This window comes from Hydra vulgaris, chromosome 04 (genome assembly GCF_038396675.1).
Source record: "Hydra vulgaris chromosome 04, alternate assembly HydraT2T_AEP".
NCBI lineage: Eukaryota > Metazoa > Cnidaria > Hydrozoa > Anthoathecata > Hydridae > Hydra > Hydra vulgaris.
Window position 1 is genome coordinate 21,490,580 of NC_088923.1, and position 22,673 is coordinate 21,513,252.

General features: G+C 28.1%; 2 protein-coding genes across 2 annotated transcripts; both read right to left on the bottom strand.

Moving 5' to 3' along the window:
* Positions 1-1,413: 1,413 nt before the first annotated feature.
* LOC136079270 (uncharacterized) lies at positions 1,414-1,809 on the bottom strand. Its single transcript, XM_065794997.1, has one exon. It carries the CDS (start codon positions 1,807-1,809, stop codon positions 1,414-1,416), a length of 396 nt encoding a protein of 131 aa, XP_065651069.1.
* Positions 1,810-3,899: 2,090 nt separating this feature from the next.
* Positions 3,900-22,629, bottom strand: LOC100200544 (U11/U12 small nuclear ribonucleoprotein 25 kDa protein). The gene is made up of 4 exons (XM_065795772.1): positions 22,364-22,629; positions 11,579-11,684; positions 5,050-5,124; positions 3,900-4,097 (listed from the first exon to the last, which is right to left on the bottom strand). Exons 1-4 carry the CDS (start codon positions 22,587-22,589, stop codon positions 4,040-4,042), a joined length of 465 nt encoding a protein of 154 aa, XP_065651844.1. The 5' UTR covers positions 22,590-22,629; the 3' UTR covers positions 3,900-4,039.
* Positions 22,630-22,673: the final 44 nt, after the last annotated feature.

Consider the following 22,673-nt stretch of genomic DNA (forward strand, 5'->3'; position numbering starts at 1 on the left):
TAAGAATATCATGGTTAACGGTGTCAAATGCTTTTGACGAATCAATAAAAACTCCTAATGTATAGCAATCATTATTTTAATATATTTTATACTCTTTAATATATTTAATGAAGAACTATTAAAAATAAACGAGTGGTTCATAAGTAATAGGCTTTCGTTAAATGTAGAAAAAACTAAATTTATCTTATTCTCCAAACCTAGTAAAGGTGATGATGTTCCTCTAAAATTACCTAATCTTATAATCAATAAAACATTTATTAAAAGAGAACCAGTCGTTAATTTTTTAGGAGTAATACTAGATGAAAATTTGTCATGGAAACCACATATAAAATACATAGAAAATAAAATCTCAATAAATATTTCCATATTATATAAAACTAAACCATATCTTAACACTGCTTCCTTAAAAAAATATACTTTTCATTTATCCATAGTTTTATCTCGTACTGTAATATTGTATGGGGTAGTACTAATTATAGTAAATTAAAAAAACTTTATAGTAAGCAAAAACACGCATGCAGGATTGTATTTGGTGCACACAGAACTTTTTATTGCGAATCTCTTTTAAGGAAGCTTGGTGCCCTAAGTATCTATAAACTTAATATACACCAGGTTCTACAATTCATGTTTAAAATAAAACGTGGACTTTCTCCTATTGTGTTTCAGTCTTACTTTAGTGAAATCTCGCACAAGTATCCTACTAAATTTTCAATTAACAACTTCATTGTACCAAAAACTAATTTAAAACTAGGTTCTTACCAAATTCAATATCGTGGACCGTTTCTGTGGAAACATTTTTTAAAATTTATTACAAAAAAAAATAATATTCAAAACATCTCTTTAGAACAATTCAGGAAAGAATCTAAGAGTCTCTTATTGCAAAATGACCTTGATTTAAAATATCTCTTTTAAAATAAATAATATAAATTATCTAAAAAATAGTTATTGACACTACTTCTCTTTTGTTGCTGTTTTATTTATATTTAACTTTTGTTAATTTTTGATATATTGCATTATATTTCAACACTTATATTTATATTGTAACTAACGTGTAAAATGCTTATTATGTACTTTGCTACTTTTCTTTTTTTATATATAAGCTGACGATTTTTTTTTCAATGTAAATGGGGCTCGATGATAAGACAGTTTATGTCTTCTGCTTGCTCCAGCTCTCTTATTTATTAACACGATTTATTTCATTGTAAATTTTAATATACGGCAAATATATATTAAAAAAAAAAAAAAAAAATTATTGAATCCATTGGAAATATAATTTATTAGCTCGACTATCGCATGATCTGTTGAGTGATTCTTTTTGAACCCAAATTGTTTATTATACATTATATTGCTCTCAGTTAAATAAATGTTAAGTCTATCATACATAATTCGTTCTAACAGTTTTGAGAAACATGGTTAGACAGAAATAGGTCTATAATTAGACATATTTGTGTCATCGCCAGATTTAAAAATAGGTATGATCTTAGCAATTTTTAATTTCTCTGGTACTATTTCGGATTTTAGTAAAAGGTTAAAAATGTAAAACAGTGACGGTTCAATAATATCAAATACCGCTTTAACAACATTCACGTTAATTTTATCTATGCCAGCGCATTTGTTATTTTTTAAACAGTTGAAGGCATTTCGCAACTCACTTATGTTTAATTTTACTTCTTTCATAGATATATTGGTTGATTTCATATAAAATTCAAAGTTTGAGGTATTTTTTGGAATTTTATCAGCTAACATTGGGCCAATATCAAAAAAAAATTTGTTGAGCTTTTTAAGTATAGCTTCTTTATTATAAATCATTTTCCCGTCGGCTAAGAGTTTTTGTGGCAAAATGTTTTTTGAACATTTATTTTTACCGATTATCTGCCTAATCACATTCCACGTTTTTTGTGTGTCTCGGCGTGTTATTTCTAACAACCTTGTATAATAATTTTTTTTGCGTGTTTCTTTGTTATTTCAAACACGTTTTTATATTTTTTGTAACTTAATTCATTTTTATATGTTTTAAATACTTTTCATAAAGTTTTTGTTTTCTCTTTGATGCTTTATACAAACCTTCGGTTATCCATGGGTTTAAAAGTGAAATAGAATTTATAATTTTTTTTTAACTGGAAATGCCAAATCATAGTGTTCACAAAACTGTGAACACTATGATTTGGCAACCAAAAATAATTCATACGCATTATTCTTGAGATTGTAATATAAGATTCCAATCAGTTTTTTCAGATATAAGATTTCGAAAGTATAATATAGAGTTTTTATTGATTTGTCGTATTAAGATTGTTGATTTAGAGACAGAACGATTGAGGGTTATATTATCTGTAATTAAGAATATTGGGTAATGATCAGTTATGTCGGTTTTATACTCGATTTTAAGAAGCAATTATGATTATTGTTGGTGAATATGTTATATAGTAACGTCGACGAGGTCTTTGTTAATCTCGTGACCTACCCCAGCACTTTTTTATTTTTAACTTTTGGAGCAATTAATTTAAAATAAACTATATAAATACTTGACATATAACAAATTTTAAGTAAAAAAATATTCGGTTTCCAAAAGCAACAATCACCCGAAAATAAAACTTTAGATCTAATTTTTAATCTAATCATTAATCTGCAAGCAACCACTAAGTTGGAAGATAACAGAAAACGAACTATAGAGTATAACAGTGCAACAAGTCATTGAAAAGTTGAGGCTTTTTCTTATTTCCTGATATTTTCACTGTTGATTCGAGTCTTGATAGAACTAAGTACCAGCGAAAGGTGTTTTCATTAAACGAATAGCGACTAGCAAATAATAATTTGTTAAACTTCACTACCAAAGTTTTATAGATATTTGCTATTCGACTTCATTTAACTTTGATTGGCGAAGTTAGACGAACTTCGCCGGTGCTTAAGCAACGGTATATAGTGTTTTCATTAAATGAATAGCGAATGGTAAATTGTTAAACTTCGGTTATAGAGTTTAATGAATATTCGCTCTTTGACTTAACTTCTTAGATACAATCCGCTATTGCCCAAATTGCGGTTGCTTGTTGAATGAGCCCTTTTATGAGATCTACTAGATCTTGAATTTCATTCTCCTGTTACAAATATTGTTCTTATATACATTAGTATATATACACATATATTATTTACTTATATATACATTAGTGTTTATATTGTAAGATACTGAGTTATCAGAAAATGAACTGGGTAAAGACAACTTTTTTTTTTACCAAGAGAATGAATAATAGTCTCAATTGACTGTGGTGGACTTGATATTCCCAGATATATAACCTGTCAATTGGTAATATTTTCTTTTACGATTTTTAAAACGATAAAGACCAAGTATGATTGAGCAACATTCTAATGATGGTTTCAGAGTTATAGAATTTTGAAATGCAAAGACTAATATTTTATAAAACATCTTTTTGAACAAGTTATATGAACTTCTAACGTTCAAAAAAACCAGGTAAAAAAAATACTGAAATCGTCATGAATTTTTAAACAAGCGCAACATTGCAATCTGAAGGCAAGTTTTTAATTGTTATCTTATGTGCACACTTATTAAGTAGTCGCTACGCACCTAGCTTATTAAGGGATAAAATAGCAAAAAAGCACCTTTTTTTAATAAAAAATAAATTTTTATATGAAAAAAAACAAACGTTTCATACAAAAATGAGTCTTTTTTTTTTTTTTTGGCACACCTTTGCGGCCGGGGAAAAAGCTTTGGCCACCGTCTAAATACGTTGTGTAAACACAACGTTGTGTAAATGATTCTTTTGATAATAGAGCTACTGCGCTTAGTAAATAATTTAGTAAGTAGCGTTTTTTAATATTGAATACATACTATATAAATTTGCAAATTTGCAGTATAGCTCGTTAACGTTAAATAGTGAAAACAATGATTAACAAAATTATTATATGTGAATTCCATCAAATTGAACCAACACAAAAAATCTTTAACTCATTCGTTCAGCTATTTTTGAACTTCATTCCAGAACCTCTTATATTAAGTTTAGTCTCGCAAAGAATGTAGTTGAAAAATTTAGGTCTTTCTCAAACGCTTTACGAACATAATTTCAGCATTTTCTTTTATGCCGTAGCTAAATTAAAAAAAAAAGTTTTTTTATCATTACGTCGCTAAAAATAACTTTTAATTTATATTGGTAATTTTTTTATTGGTAGAGGAAATTTTGTAAAAAGAAAAGATTTTTTTTTAAATAGGTAAAAAAAAATTTTCAATACAACTTTCAAAGGAATCTGAAAAACGTGACATTTTTATTTCTTTAAAAAACAGAGTGTAAACATAAACAATCGAGTTTACTTATAATATTTTGACTATATAACTTAAATGTGTAGAAGAAAAGTAATTTTGTGGATGCTTCGTTTAAAAAATGTTTAGCAAATAAAATATAACTTATATATGAATTTTAGTGTGGAAACACCATCTAAGTAAATGCTCCACTGAGTTCTAAAAAGAAAAGTATTTTTATCAGTTAACAAGTCTATTTTAAAAATACAAAAAGGATCCTGGGACTCCTGCTATGATACATATTTATTAAAAAAGTGCCTCAGGGAATTCTTTTGACAGTAAAAAGTAGACAGTGGATCTGGAAGATTCTAAAAACCATGAGAGGCTATAGCTAATCAAAGCAAAATGAGAAAAGATAAGAAAACTGGCCACTGAATACCATGAAGCTCTTTCTTTAGTTTCGACAAAAAGTTCGAATGCAGCTGGTGAAAAAATAAAGGGTTTAAAAAAATGTTATTTAATGTTTTGGATTTTCTCTGCATTTTTTATTATCTAAAAAATGCAGAGATTTTGAATAAGTTTTTTTCTTATAACTTAAGTGTTTTGTTACTTTTTGCTTTGTACAATTAAACCAGCTCATTGTCCTTTTTTCGCAAGTTTTTGCTTAGCATAAGCAAAAAGAGTTTACAGTAGATTTAATAGCAAGAATACAATAAACAATTACATCATTTATATATAAAAAGTGTGATAATATAAAATTATAAAAAAACTAAATGTTCAACTTAAAAACAAAAAATATATACGCCTTCATAGTCTTTGAACCATCAGTTAATTTTTCATTATTATGTACAAGCCAGTATGTTTTCCAAAAATATTTCCTAAAATTTAAAAAGGCAAAAAAATAAATAAACTGAAAAACTCTGATTAATTAACAAATTTAAAACCAAAATTTAACATGTTACCAAGTTAACCATAGTAATTAGATTAAATAGTTATTAGGGTTGCCCGCCTTTAGTGGCATTATAATGAAAAAATCATTTTTTATAAAAACTACCAATTTTAGATTTTAACCATTAAAACCCTGCAATTCACCTTTAAACTCTTTTTTTTCTCTAGAGTTTCCTAAATTTAGACTTGAGTGTTTTTAACATTCAACAAGTAATCCTTTTAATTAATATGAAAATATGAACTCTAAAATATGAACGTATGCGTTTGTAATCAAAATTTGACACTGAGTTTAAAGATAGCATTGGAAAGATTGATTTTAGAAACCTAAAATCATCAAATTTATATATATAATATATATATATATATTTATATATATATAATATATATATATATATTGTAGAACAATAATAAATATTCCAAATATTGCAAAAACGCAGTAAAAAAATTATTCCTGACCAACACCCTGTATGTATGTGTATATATATACACACACACACACACACACAGATATATATATATATATATATATATATATATATATATATATATATATATATATATATATATATATATATATAAATATAAATATATATATATATATATATATATATATATATATATATATATATATATATATATATATATATATATATATATATATATATATATACACATATATTATATATATATCCTTGTGAAACAAAGGTTTGACCATTAAACATTGAGGTCGGCGATTTTTCGCCGACTTCAAACATTTAACTAAGTAGGCAGTTAGGTCAACATTGCCAAATGTATACACTAATTCTGAGGACTATATATATATATAAAATATTCCTGACCAACATTTTTGCAATTAAGAGATAAATTTAAGTGTTTAAATATATGAGATTGCTAATCACTTTTAAGGTGCTCATTTATTCTAGTTGCCAAGTGTCTGGAGGTTTCTCCAATAATGGCATTACAGCCAGCGCAAGAAAATTTATGGATAACATGAGATTTAAGCAGTTTAGGAAGTGACTCTTTTAAGCAAAAACAATCATGTATTTTATTAGTAGTGAAAATTAATTTTATTAGAACATCCTTGCAATATTTATGAACAATTTTTGAAATTTTCATTTTAGTGTAATTAGAGTACATTCCAATGTATGGAAGCTTAAAGTATCTTATATTTAAGCTATTAACAATGTTAGAATCAGATGGGTTCATTTTCTTATCATTATAGGATTTAATTTTATAGTCAATAACTTTTTGTGGAAATTTATTATTTTGTAAAACTAATGATAGATTCTTAATATCTTTATCAAAACCAACCCAAGAATTATTAATTTTAAATGTACGATCAATCAAACAACAAACAAGTCCAAATTTGTAGCAAGAGGGAATAAAACTAAAAAAATTTTGTAAAAAGACCTGTATATGTTTTTTTGTGATAACTGAAGTCAAAAAGGAATTGGATTTTTTAATAAGTACATCTAAAAAAGAAATCTGGTTATCTTGTTCTTTTTCCATAGTAAATTTCAGATTTTTATGTTGTTTATTGAGGTGTTTGAAAAATTCTTGAGCTTCATATTCAGAATTAAAAATAGCAATTAAGTCATCCACATACCGTTTATAAAAAAATGGTGCTGTAAAGGAGCAGTAATTGACCCATGTTTGTTCATAATATCTGACAAAAATATTAGCTAAGATGGGCGCTAAAGGGAAACCCATAGCAACACCATCTGTTTGAACGTAATATTTCCCGCCAAATAGAAAATGTGAACCGGATGTGGAAATCTGAAGTTTTTTTTAAAGTGAATTTTTGAAAAACCTTTTGAGTTAGTTTTATCTTTAAAAAATAAATCAGTTGCAATGTTGATGGTTTCCTTTAGTGGAATATTTGTGAACAAACTTTCAACATCATATGAAATGATAAATTTATTAGTTACATTAATTTGTTTTAATTCTTCAACAAAAGAAAATGAATCTAAAGTGTAAAATTGTTTAGGTATATATGGAGACAATAAATGAAAAAGATGTTTGGCAAGGTTGTAGTTATATGTTCCGATTGTTGAGATGATAGGTTGAAATGTTGGAAAAAGAGAACTGTCTTTGCTAACTTTGTGCATCTTAGGCAACGCGTAAATTCTTGCAGGTTGAGATTCTACAGGATAGATATAAAGGCTTAAAATGTAAAAATTTAGGGAAACAAAATTGTCCACTGTTGCTCAAGCAGCTGTAGGAGAGTAAATGTTTTACATTCTTGCATGCAATCGCTGGTTTCCAGTACACTGGCTTATTTCCACTTGATAAAAACAACATAAATCATAAGGCATTAGCCATCCCACAAACATTTAATCTACTTTCATCAACTTTAGCAGCCTCCGCAGCACCTACACCATTTTGCTTAGTTGCAGCTTCATCATCTTCAACAGCCGCCACAGCACCTACTCCAACTACACACCGATTACTATCTTTCTCAACTACACCAGCTTCAAGTTTTGATAGGTATCAAGCATGAGTTGAGCGTTGCAAAAACAGTATCGAGATGGAGTTGAAGCAGTTTTTTTAAGCCAGAAATCAATCGCATCTTTGAAATTGAAAGATGCGATTGAAAGAAATTGAAGCAGTGCAACATGTCAAAACTTGGCGGAAAATGAATTACTGAAGAAAATGTGATAGAGTTCCTCAAATAAAAAGATGAAGAAAAAGCAACAAAGGAAGCCATTAAAGTTGCTAAACTTAACACAAAGCAGAGACTCTTTATACCAAGTACTCAAATGCCTGAGCAACCACAGCAAAATAATAATGAAGAACAGGTACCAGCAGCCAAACGATTAAAAGTTGCAAAAAGTAACACACAGAAATGTTGCAATGTGATAATTCGATGTGTCAAGAACAGTTGTGCAAAGAAACATGTTTACCAAAGAAATGTGTAGTTGGAACCAAATTTTTTTGTTGCAAAAAATGTAAAAACTTAAATATAGTTTTTTAAACATAAGTTGTGTTTAAACAATGGGAAATCATTAATTTGTGCTGGTTGTTTTATTGCCTTTGGAAATAAAAAAAAGTAAACAAAGAGTGTTGTCCAAAAAACTTTTGTACTTCTTGCAAAACAACTCAGATTGAGGAGCTGCATAACACTTTGTCAGATTTTTATGATGTAAAAACTAAAACATTCATTTCAGAGAATAAAGAGATAAGTTGCAGTTTGGTATTTGTAAAAGATACTTCTGATTTAATTCTTCACATGATTAAAGAAAGAAGTTTGAACCCTTATTGCACTATTGTTATGATTTCAATTGATAGTGGACAGGGTTTTTTAAAATGCATTTTAAATAGCATTTGATCTAAAATGTGATAACTCTTTATTTGGTTTAAGCAGCCCCAGTGGCAAGTATGCTTGTCTCTGGTGTGAAGGAGAAAGACTCTTGAGAGTGGAGAAAAAAGAACTTAAGGTTCAATTAAAATCAATTATAATAAGTTTGTTGCTGATGGATGCAAGAAAAATCACGTGAAGGAATTTAAAAACTGTATTTCTCCTCGAATTGTAAATCTTGATGAACCTTTAGAAACTTTAGCAGAACATCAAACCCTCCTCCAGAATTACACATTTTGATTGGTATTACTTCAATGTTTGTAAAAGTATTAATTACTTTGTGGCCTGATTTTGATACATGGCTTAAATCAAACTATATTATGTTTAGAGGTTACCATGGAACAGGTTTGGATGGTAACAATTCACAGAGATTTTTAGATAAATTAGATAATCTAAAAGGTAATCTTTTAAGTGCAGCCTTTACGCAACCAAATATAATATTTCTAAAATCTGTAGTTAATTGTCTTAGAAAGTTGTTAATTATGAAAAAAAAGTTTTTAGCTCAGTGATTTGAGAATCTATTGCTGAACCAGGTTTAGATTTAAAAAACGTTTTTAAAAAATTGCAGCTTCATCATCTGGAAAAGTTTAATTATGTATTAAATATTAACTAGAAAGTTCTTATTTAAGTTTGTCATCTTGTTCATTTTTTGCATCATAGTAAGTGTGGGTTTGGTGTATATGCCAAGCAGGCTGGAGAAAGTGCTCATCACTACCACTATCAAGTGTAAAAGGGATACAAGCGTTTTTTAAAATACAATGATTATGCAAAACAACTTAAGAAAAGTGTAATTGAGTTTGGCATAAACAATTTTTCTCATAAAAATTTTTTTTTTTATGTCAATGTTATTATTATTGTTAAATTTTCAATCAAATAATTGCTACAATTTAATAAATATTATTATCAGGAATGACACTTTCCAGTTCAATTATTTAACTTTTTGTTACATTTATTGCATTAGTATTCTATTGTAAACTTTGTTAAAATTTGTCAAGAGCTCTTTTTTTCACATGGAGAACTGTAGATTAAAAAAAAAACTGTTTTATATATATATATATATATATATATATATATATATATATATATATATATATATATATATATATATATATATATATATTTATATATATTTTTTCAAAAAACTTCAAAAGTAATCATTATTTTACAAAAAATCTTGAGAAAAAAAAATTTTAATAAAAAAATCTTGTTGAGTTCCCTATTTTCATTTTAAATTTAAAAATGTCATTTTTTATTTACTAAAATCTAAAATAATAATTTTTTTATAAAGTGATTCATATTTTTGAAACTTTTATATAAGGGGTCATCCATAAATTACGTCATGATATTTTTGGCCCTCTCCCCCCCCCCTCCACCTCCCTTGTAATGCATCATAATATTTTATTGACCCCCCACCCCTCCCACCAATCATATGCAACAATTTTGTAACCCCACCTTCCCTAAAAAAATTTTTTTAAACAATTTTAAATATATAAATGTCTATATTTTTATTAGCTTCTTTGAATTTATCAATTAGTACTTTTCAGTCTGTTTAACTATTTTTTTTCGCCCCAATAGCTCCTTATAAAATTATATAACTTAACATCGCTATCCTAAACATGGTCCCAATTTTAAATAGCTATTCTTCCAATATATATACATGCAAAAATATTATTTTATAAATATAATTTTCTCCAAACTAACAATCTTAGCATGGTTGAGTGGATTTCGCTTTAGGCTAGTAAACTAAGAGTTCAAGGTTCATCTCTTGGTGTCAAAATTTTTAAAATATTTTTTAGTGAACAAAAAAGTGTTTTTTTTGTTACTGCACACTTTTGTGCACCAACTAAATAAAGAAAGATTTAGGCGCAGTTGATTTTACAATCAACATGTAGATACATCAACTGATGGTTGTGGTTTGATCAGATACTCTTTTAATCAAAAGAAGGCCTTCTCTAGATTGCAAACTAAAAAAAAATTATGTCACAACATCGGAAACCCCCTCCCCCTTGTAACGCATCTATCAGCAAAATAACGCTGTTTCTATGTTAAAAATGATAGCATTGAATTAAACAGATTTTTTTCTACCTTTTGGTATACTGTTTATATATGTTGAAGATGAGCAACAGTGATGAATGATTTATGGGTGAAGAAAGTTGAAGAACTTTTAAATAATGATTGCTTGTTTAATAAGAGCACAACAATTTTTATTGAAAAACTCCATACAATAATATTTAAATCAAAGATATCATCTAATTAGATCATTTTGAGTTTTTGATTTTTATGTAGATTCCGGTTCTTATGGTAATGGTGACTAGGATAATATTTTAGTTGAGTGGCTCTCTGTTCTAGGAGATGACCACGGGCCTGATGCTGTTTCATTTACTATTGAATCAGGACACCAATCTTAAATATTTTAAATTATATTTAATTTATATAAAATTTAAATTGTATATTTATCAAACAAAATTATAAAATGCATTTATTTTATAAATAAATGTATTTATTATAATATATTTAGAATAATAATAGAAATACTAACTTATAATAATAATAAATGATACAGTTTTTCGGACAAATTTTTGCATTACAAAATTATTAAATACTGATAAATGCAACCATTTTAAACTTTTAAAATCAATGTTTTGATGTTAATTTTGAATTCAGGAGCAAAGTTTGATCATGTACACATACCTTTATAATTTTTCAGAATTACATTTTGTTAAATAATTTGTTAAATGATAATAAAAACCAGGTCTAAATTTATGAAACTAAGCCTCCTTGGATGTCAAAAGTAAAAAGAATGTATTTAGACAATAATATTTAAAACTATCAATCATTTGATTATTATTGATTTTTCGATTAATATGCCATCAAAAGTTCAGATGATTCTAACAACCATGGTTAAATGACGACAGTAATTTGGAAAAAGATTACTCAAAGAAAAATGCTAAAATACAATATACAATATCACTTTAAAAGGAAAAACATTGCAAGAAAATGAAATAAACAATTCATATTTTGCTTACCAACTCAAACAACTTGTCCCTTTTTCTTCTTTAATTTTTCTACTTAATGTTCTTTGAATATTCAACTTCAAGTCAATAAGTTTTGTTTTGTGATCGGCTATTAAAGCTGAAAATTAATTTTACATTATTTGTTTCAAAGTTTAAAATGGTAAAATTTTAAATATAAATGATAAAATAAAAAACAATTTTGATACCATAAAGCCTTTCAAACCAGTCATCAAATTTTTCTCAAAATTTTTACTAATTAAAACAGTTCAAAAAATATATTACAACTATATAAGTATATGTATTATGATACAAACTGTTCCATAATATATAAACATTATTAAAATTATCCAGGGCTCAAACTAATGCAAAAAATTCTGATTGCGAAAAAAAAAATTAACTCCCCCCCCCCTCTACCGCAAAGCACTTCCACGGATGAGGGGTAGTTTTAATATAAAATTGTATCTTAGGGATCATCCATAAATTATGCAACACAAAACTTATGTAAAAAATATAAATAAAAGGTCATTTTGCACTTTTTGCTGGACTTAAAGGGTTGTTTATATACTTAGTTTATTTAAAGACTCTGCGAGGAAAAACTTTTTATCCTTTGTCTTTTGTCTATTAGTTTAATTTCACGCTACGTAATTTATGGATGATCCCTTATCTACATTAGTTCGTAATTGTTATTTTTTTAACATATTGTCTCTCATATAAAAATATTATCTTATAATTTTCTTGTTTGGTGCAGTTTAAAACAGCATAAGTTACTGTTATAACTTACAGCTTAAGTTATAATTTAAAGTTGAAGTTGAAGTTATAGTGTAATAAGCAAGTTATAATCTAGTAATTTAAAACATTATTGTCATAAAACTATAAACTTCATGTTTGCGCAAAAATATAGATCATACGTGTCTATAATCTATACAATATAGACCATACGTGTCTATAATCTATAGACCAAACAAATAAGACCAAAGCAATTACCACATTTTTTATAATTTTTTGTTTCTTGATTGTACTATTAAAAATTTAAGTATAATTAATTTCTTTATTCAAATGGTTTTTAAGTTGATGCTTTCATTCAATTTTTTCATTTGTTTTGCAATAAAAAGTGAAAGAAAAAAATTTGGTCTAACAAATCATAAAAAAAAATTGGTTTGAGCAGAAGCAAAATATTTATTTTTTTATTATTAAATTTTTTATAATTTAATTTTTGGTTTAACATTTGCAATAATCACTAGTTTAATGTTTGGATTAGAATGATTCTACTTTTAAAATATTTTTAAGAAATAAAAAACAATTAACTATTCAAGACATACAATTTAAATAAAACTTTCTTTCTCACTTGAACTATGTTCTAAATCTAATATTGTTACTGTAGTTAGATAAACATTTGACTTTGAGGAATGATCCTTGCTATGCCACTGGGTTTTACGGACGCCGCTGCAATGAAATTTATAATTAATGAGCATTTGATTTTTTTTTTAATTTTAAATTTTAATCACAAAATTAATTAAAAAAGAGAATTTTATGAGACTAAAATTCTTTTGTTCAAATCAATAGATCCATTCGAAACTCCATCTTGTCCGACTTTTCTCGGTTTTTTAAAGTTTCAAAGTTTGAATAAAATCGAGAAACTTTGAGGATGAAATTTGGGAAAAAATCATTTTTTACTGCTAAAATTATCAAGTTCTTTTTTTTTTTTCTACAATGCTTTTACAATAATTCTAAGTTGTTGTTTTGAAAATGAAAGTGTTCTCTTTAGAAATTTTTTCAATGATAGTCTAATATGATGTCACAGTTGGCAGAGAATTTTATAATAATATAATTTAATTTTAAAAACAAACAAAAATAAAAATATTAAGGTAATCTATCTTAAAGGTAAGTGTAATTAAACAATAGTTATTTCAAAGGTAAGTTATAAGGTTAAATGAACTAAAAACAAATATCTGAGGATAAACAGGTAACAAATGTTGTAGCAATAGAGGTAATGGTGTAGCAATAGAGGTAGAAGATATATAACTTAATTGTTCACCATGACTTTACGTATTGCTTAAGAAAGATAAAATTACTCTCCATGTTCTGCTGAAACATTTGAACATTTTCTATAAAGGAAAAGTTGAAAGAATTTGGATTCGATAGTGAATATATTGCAATTAAAACTACTGATGGCTGTAGGTGGATGCTGAAATTGGATACCATAATTAAGTTTCTGCATCAGATCGTTCAGAACTATTTAATTTATTTTAGTTTTTTTATTTATTTGATATACGCTAAAAAAGATTGTGGGTTGCAAAATTGTGGTTTGCAAGGGAACTGATTCGGATATTAAAGCAGAAACGGAAATTGATGGAGAGAATGAAGGAGAAATGCTTATCAATTATTTGGAGGAAAAGATTGAATATAAAGAAAATATAAAAAAGTCTGAAGAAACTTCGAATACTAAATAGGTTCTTGAAATATTTTCATTGTTTCAATATGAAGTTCTAAAAGAAACATGAAATTTACTGATCTTTGCATAACAAAGGACTGCTGTTTGACGACCGCACAGTGATAGAACAGTGCTTTTGAGATAATAAAAACATTTTTGGATGTTGTTTTTTTTACAGCTTAGAAGGTGTAAAAAAACAAAACACTTGAGGAACTAAAATGTCTAAACATGTTAAATGACATTGACTTGGATTTGTTGAAATGTGTCTGATTTATTGAAAGTCATTGCTCCTGCTGCAGTTCGGTTGGAAAAACAAAATACAATAATTTTGGAGAGTGACATTGTTATGAAAACATTAGTTAGCAAATTGAAGATTGTAGAAACTGATATCAGTTCTAAATTTGCAGAGGTTAATCTCCTGATATGAAAGTTGTAAAAATATGGTGATATCCAATTTTTTTTAAAATAAAATCTTCACATTTTTTCATGTTTCGAAATAAGATATTCATGTTTTGGCTGCAAAATAATTTAATCAAATATTTGCAACAAAAGAAAATAGTCACCGAATAGTCAAGAAGAACCATCACAATCAACATCCTTTTTTGTCAAAATTTAAGAAGCTCTGAATCAAAAGCTAAAATCAACAAAAAAATTAAAAGCTGAATCAAAAAAAATTAAGACCAACAGACCTTTTTCTCGATTTCTCTCAACTCTGTTTTTTTTTTGATTTTGAATACTTTGGTTCAAATAGATTTCTTTTTTAAAAAAATTCCTAAAAACAACTTGCATATTTAAAATTTAAACTTTTTGTGTATAGATGTTTTGCGAATGTTTACATACTCGTTTTCAAGAAAAAATGCAGTAGGCAAAAATACCAATAGGCCAAATATTTTTAATAGGTTTGAGATCTGATGATCTAGGGCACCAGGGCATCACATTAACCTTTTTTTCAAAAAATATTCTTTGATTGAGTGAGGTGTGTGAGCTGAAGCCCCGTCTTGTTGAAAGACAAATTGCTTGCTTTTGCCATACAAGTACATACTAAACCCGTTTCCAATGTTTTCTTGTAGATGTATTGATTAATTCAGCCTTCATACAGCTCACAGAAGCCTATACCTTTGTGAGAAAAACATCCCCAGATGCCACCGCCTTGTCGACAATGTTGCAAAAACCTGTCTGAATATTTCTCAGTTGCAAATCTTTTGACATAGATTCTTCCCCTGCGGTTTACAACTTGAAAATTAGCTTTATAACTCCAAATAACTTTTACCCACTGTTCTACAGACCAGTCCAGCCTTTCTTTGGACCACACTCACCCTTTACGTTTATCCGTGATTGAAAGAACAGGTTTTCTAGCAGCTATGTATGTTCCAATACCTTTGTCCAACAATGAAAAAAGATTTATGCTAGCTTTTTGAAGCTGAGTCTGGGGTTTTCTCTGCTAATTCTAAATATACCACTTTTGTCATGGTTGCTGAGTTTGGATGGTCTCCCAGTAGGTAGCATGTCGGAAACATCCTTGGTAAGTTCCCAGGTTTTGAGGGTTTTTCGAATGCAATATTTAGAAACATGAAGTATTTTGCCTATTTGAACATTTGTATGATTTTATGTCCTCGCCATACCAATAACTTGCCACTTGATCTCACTAGAAACTGATTTTTGACCCATTTGCACGCAATTGAAATTAATTTGAAATTAACAATATTTCAAGTTGATTTTTAATGAATTAAAAGCTACCTGATGATATTGTGATGAATTTTTTGATTGTCAACTACTCATTTTAACTTTATTTGAAAATAAAAAAAATTTTTGCACCAGATTTATCAATTAATTTGCAAATCATTGATCCTAAATAAAATCATTTAAACTTTTGTGACACCTCTTAATTTGTACCACCTACCTTTTAATTAAATTTCTGAGTAAACAGTGATGAGTTGAAACCTACTTTTTTTTTTAATTCTATTAACAAATAACCTACTTACCATGTTAGAAAAAAAATTATTTTGATATCTATTTCCGTTAGAATTTTATTCAAGAAAAACCAAAAATTAGATTTTAAAATTCTGTAATCGTTTAAACTTTCATGAATAGCTGTAGGTTTCTTTTGAAAAATCAATTTTTAAAAGTAGAAGATGTAGAAACTGGATTAAAGCTAATGGATTAGTCTAATCCATCTGATTTCATAACTCCAATTTTTAATTCAATCTAAAATAGAGAAGAGAAAAGTATCTTATGAAGCTTTATGTAAAAAACAATAATCATTTGATTATTGTTTTTTACATAATATTTACATAATTGTATGGCTAATACAATGACACCAAACCACCTAATAATAAGTCTTCTACAGTACAATCTCTCTAATTCGAATCTCCTTATTTTGATTAAATGCAAAGTCACCATGAAATGCGCTTAAGAAACTCTTATGTTTAACTTTCTATAATTCGTATCTCTATAACTCGTAAACCTCCATAATTCTAATGGATTTTTCAGACCCATCAGTAAAATTCTCTCTTTAAATCAAACTTTTTAAATTATTTTCTCCTGTTTAAAAAAAATCATGGCATCAAAAAAACTGCATAGAGGAAACAACTAAATACAAAGCTCTACTGGAATTGGAAAAAAGAAAAACAAACAAGAGGTTTCCAAAACTTTTAATACTCCACCAAACACTCTTTCAACCTAGAAAAAGAATACAGATGAGGTTTTTTGTCAAGGAAATAAGGCTAAACAGGTCAAAATTAATACGTATTACCAAGTAAACAAAGCTGTACTTAGATGGTTCAAATGAATGAGAGTTGATAATGTCCCAATTAGTGGTTTGTTGGTTAAAGAAAAAGCTTTATATTTTGCGAAAGAGTTAAGCTTTAAAAATTTTCAAGCTTCAGATGGATGCCTAGACATATTTAAGAAAAAGTAAATTAATTTCTTATTTTATTTTATCCAATTTTTATGATTAATAATTTTACAATATGATTATTTTACAGCTTTTTATTTATTTTTTTAAGAAAATAAAATAAATATTTTCCAGAATTGGACATTTTGGAAACTTGAAAAGACATTGAAGCTATATTTAAACATATGTATAAGTTATGTCTAACCAATTATAAATTGCATGATTTATAATTGGTTAGACATAACTTATACATATGTTTAATGAACCAATTATGAGAGCAGATGAATTCGGACTTTTCTACCAATGTTTGCACAACAAAAGTTAACATTTAAAAAATGAAAAGTGCACAGGAGGCTAGCATAGTAAAGTTTGCCTGACTAGGATGGCCGCAGGTAATGTTAAATGAGAAAGACTTTCAATGTTTGTAATTGGAAAATCAAAGTCTCCTAGATGTTTCAAAGGTGTGAAAAATATTCCTTGTCATTATTGGGTCCAATCAAAAAGTTGGATGTCAGCACAACTATTTGAGGAGTGGATTAACAAAATTGACCTAAAGTTTAGTTTTCAGAAAAGAAAAATTGCTTTAATTATAGATAACTGTTTTGCCATCCTAAAGTGCAGAAACTTGATTGGGTGGAGCTTATCTTTCTTCCACTCAATACAACCTCATCCACTCAACATATGGATCAAAGAATTATCTGATATCTTTAAGCAAAATATTGCTCATTTGCAATGAAAAAGCAAATTGATGCCTTGGAAAAAGAGAACAAGACACTCAAGTTTTCTATTTTAACTGCTATGTTTATGCTACCAAAAGCATGGAATTCTATTCCAGACCAGACCTTCATAAATTGTTTCAAGAAATCAGGAATATTATTAGAAGCAGTAGAAAAGCATGTAAATGTTAATAACAATACCTGTGGCTAAGATGTAAAGAAAACTTAAAAGATGATTTGAATTGTTAAAAGCAAAATTTGATGCAGATTTTAACTTCACAGCCAACGAGTTAGTAGAAATAGATTTCAATGTTTGCATAGTCAATAAATCATCAGATGAGGACATCATTACAGAAGTTTCTGGACATGATGCTATTGAAACTGAAGAGGAATCTGATGATAAGCGCAATGATCTTTCTTAAGATGCTATAAAACCAAGTTTGAGCGAAGCTATCACTGTACTTGAAAATTACAGTCTTTATTGTTACTTTCTAGATAATTTGATAATAGTACTTAAAGATATAAATTGTGTCATTGACATGGATTTACAAGCTCATAAAAGGCAGTCTACTATTACTGACTTTATTTTTTTAATGTAAAAGTTTAAAACACATAATATATATTGCATTTAGGCCTAAGAATTACTATTTGTTTGTTTCTTAAATTTTTATTTGTTACTCGACAATAATATTTGAAAAAAAAAGTCAACTTTCTATAATTCGAAAATTTCTCTAATTGGAACTTTTATTTTCCCCCGTAAAATTCGAATTAGAGAGATTGTACTGTATTTCTAAATATTATCAACACAATATTTATATATAGCAGAATTTTAAACTTTTTACTTTCAATTAATGCAGCACAAAACTTAATTGAATTATTGAGCTTAAAAAAATAACCTTTACTTGAACAAAGCAAACATATTTTATGCCAAAATCTTACATCAGACGAACAAAAGACTTTTTTTTCAGACTCATCTTAAAGAATGTTAATGGCCTTCTTAAAAAGAGTTAAAACTTAGTTCACTTGCAATTGTTGGAGGAACATCTTAATATTGTGCTTATAAAGCTAAAACGAAGTCCATCAAGATTCTTATAAAGTTTTAATGTTTTCTGCCTACAAGTATGAGCACAAATGTTGTTTACAAAAAGATGTGACATTGCACAGCAAATCATCTATAGATAAAGGTTTAATCTTGATATCACTTTTAATAAAATTTTTATATTTATTCAAGATTTCTTGTTAAAATAATTTTTAGTTAGAAGCTTATATCATGTGTTAACAACATATAAGATATAATAGAAACATTTGTATGGCTAACTTTTACTTAACTAACTTAGTCTTTGAGTATTTTTAGTATAATAGTTGAGTTATGTTACTGTCGTAAATTGACTGGTTGTTTTGATTTAGTTTATATTTACTGTGATGTACTTTATCTATTAAATTAATCAAACTAAATATAACTTTAAAATATTATTGGCATCAACATAGTGATTATTAGTAATTTAAATTCAAAAGCGCTTTATGTTGAATAAAAATCTCTGAGAAAAATGATCAAAATGATTCAAAAGGTATATTTAGCGAGAGGTACTTTATGACCCCTAATAAAAAACTTAGACAAAAACATTACTTTCAAAAATTGCCAAAATAAAAGCTAAATTAAAAAAAAAAGATATTTTTTTTAAAGAAAAAATTAACTGCGAAGGTGTGAAAGCAATTGCTATTTGCAATAGCAATATGCATAATTCGAAATGTTATTGCTTTTAAATTTAAAAAAGTTTTTTATTTATTGAAAAACTTGAAACTTAAAAAAAAAAAGAGGGAAGAAAGTAGAGTTTTCAGAGCATCAGTACTTGCTTCTGAAGTGTCAGGTGTTATTAACTATATAATAAAAATGTATAAAAACAGTATCAAGAGGTTCAAGGTTCAAATCTACCTTATGTCTCTGAGCGAAAAAATTTTTTTCTATATTTGCCCATGCCATTTTCTCCAATATAAAATTTGTTTATACCCAATTTTTTTTTTTACTTGATTCTACGAACCTGAGCTGAAAAATAATCTAGGGTTCTTCAAAAAAAAAAGAAAAAAAACCAACTCATTTCAAACTTTAATAACTGTATATGTATTACATTATTTCTACAATAGTAGAATTTAGCTACTACAGGATCATCACAATCACCAATGCTACTGGTATCATGTAAACCAGTACTACCTACAGTCTAGTAAAAGGCCACCTAGGCAAAGATTTTAGGGGTAAGCAGAAAAATTCCCTTTTTCATCTATTAGGCTGGCGTAAATGTAAACCTGTGTTACACTTTTTCCTGCCTAGGATGATGAATGCTGGATCTTCTTGACTCTACTACATAGATTTTTGCTTGTTATTCCTTGGTAGTGGCTGGGCGACATTTCCTGTTATCTCCTAATAAGGGTACAGCTCTAAAACTCAGTTATATGGTTATGAGGCTGACTGGTAGAAGGGTTTCCAAACTTTATGGTAGCTCTCAGTGAGGCTGATTCAATCAACAGCTGTGAAATATCAGCGTATTAATACTGCCATGTTGCACATGGATGATATCCCTGTTAATGCTTTTGACATGCATTGTCGAGGCCAGAAAGGAGTCCTAACTTATGACTTCGAGTTAATTAGCAAGACTGAGACAACTATATAGCTCTTTGTTTGCCATGCTCTATCTATGAATGAATCAAGTTCTCTTTAAATTAAAAGTAACCTTCTATCAGTTGAATCTTATCTCTTGCAAAATTTACCAGACTTGCTTACTCTTTGTGAGATTAATTTAAATTTGGCTGTTCCTTCTTTAGATCTCAATATTAATGGGTACTATCCTTTGATTTGCAAAGACTCCAATAATGAAGGTATACTTACTCATCAATTTTCCTATTTGTTGAGAAATCAGGTTTGAATTCTTTGACCATTCTTATATGTGCTTCTGCTTAGCACCTCACTCTCTCACCTTTCTCTTTGTTCTTTATCATTTTCCTTCTTCTCAAGACTGCACTCTTTTAAATATAATTTGCGAAGAATTTGGCAATGCCCTTTCTCTTAACTCCTCTGCCAATACTTTTGTTATTGGTGATTTTAATGCTCATCACATTGAATGGCTTGGCTCTGACACCACTGACCCTGCTGGCACTAAAGCCCATCTTACTCAATCATTTTCAGACAACCCTAATCACATACCATTTTCCAGACATTTTTTGATTATTGTCTTGTCTCTAACCCTAGCTTGTGTTCAGTTTCTCCTTTAGGTATTTCCAACCATGCAACAATCTTTATAAATCTTTGATCTTATACTTCTTCTTCGAACTTACCCTATCCTCGTACTACTTAATACAAGACTAAAGCTGATTGAGATTCTTTTCATAATTTTCTTAGTAACAGTTCTTGAACTGATGTCTTTTCTCTTAAATCTGCCTCCTATATAACTGACAAATTCTCTGACAAATCCGCCTCCTATATAACCAATTAGATCCAGGTAGGAATGGAAGCTTTTTTTTCCTTTTTATCGGTTTTAAGTAAAGCCTCATTATACTACATGGTTTTCACCTTTTTGTGCAGCTGCATTATCTAATCCTAATCATTTTTTTCATATTTTTTAAAAGAACAACTTTTTTAGAACAAACACCTATTTACGATTACAAGAAATCAATTGTCTGATGCTAAGCTCCATTATTTCCAGTTTACTAAATCTCATATCTTACCTTGTAGTTAGGCTCTAGAGACTTGGAGAATCTTCAGCAGCATCTTTAACAAAGTCTAAAATTCCTTTTCTAATTCATAGGAATGATCTTATTCCCTCTCCCAAGAATAAAGCTAAATGATTTGCAATGAACCTTTCTTCTAATTCAACTTTTAAATCTTATGGCCATACTCTTCTCTTATTTCAGTTAAACAGGTTAACTTATTATTAGACATTCAAATCACTGCAGCATCTGTTGCTAAAGTTATATCTCAATTAAACTCTTCTACAGCTTGCAGTCTGGACAGCAATGCTGTCATAGTCTTGACCATATAAAAGTTACCAAAAATGACCATATAAAAATTACAACCCCCTCAAATTGAGGGGGGTTTAAACTTTATATGGTCATAATTTTTGAACGCTTAGAGATAATACTATGAAACTTGAAAATTATTGATGGATATAAGTCTAGTTGAGAATAGTACAAAAAATATATTATCAACTTGTTGCTCTCACGTTTGGGGCAGGTGTAGCAAAAATTTTGGGGCTTTTTTGTTCCCAGCCTCCAATCATCGCAATTTTTTGCAAACTCTCATTATTTGACATAAGTATAAATATATAAATGTTTGGAGTTAGCTTCATGTCTAGAAGTTAGTTATCTCAAAGATCAAAAAATGCTGGATCCGCCACTGAATTTATAACGTCCCATCTTGAGCTGAATAACTTACTGTCAGACAATCAATATGGTTTTCAATCTTTTCACTTTTCACAGCTGTAACTAAAAGATTCTATTGTGCATTAGATGGAGGCATCGAAGCTAGGGTTATTGCTCTTGACATATCTAAAGCTTTTGATGACATGCTGGTCTTTTCCTAAAAAATTCCTAAGCAACTAAAAATACTATCAGTATTTTTATTTGCTTTTCTAAAAATATTTATCATACTATTGCATAAAATAACTTTTTTAGCTGCGATAATAAAATAATTTTTTTAATTTAGTTCCTTTTGTTAAAATATTATTTTGTTTATTATAGCTAATTTCAAATAAATTTTTTTCACTTACGTATATCTTCAAACCCTGTTTCTGTTGCTCGCTTTAGATAAACTATGTAAGCTCTTCCTTTTTCTAAAGCAATTTTGGCTTTTAGGTCTTTAGATGTAACATCACTTGGCAAGTCTTTAAGTAAAGCATCATTTAATAGCTTCTGTAACAGCTCATTCGTAGCTTCGAAAGCTTCTTTGTGAGATAAGGAGAGAACTGCTTGATACTCTTCATTTGTCTCGGACATGACATCGCTTTCGGACCGTTAGTAATAAATTTATATTCCATTGATAGAGCGCTCTTATCGATAAAAATATAAACAATTTTTTGT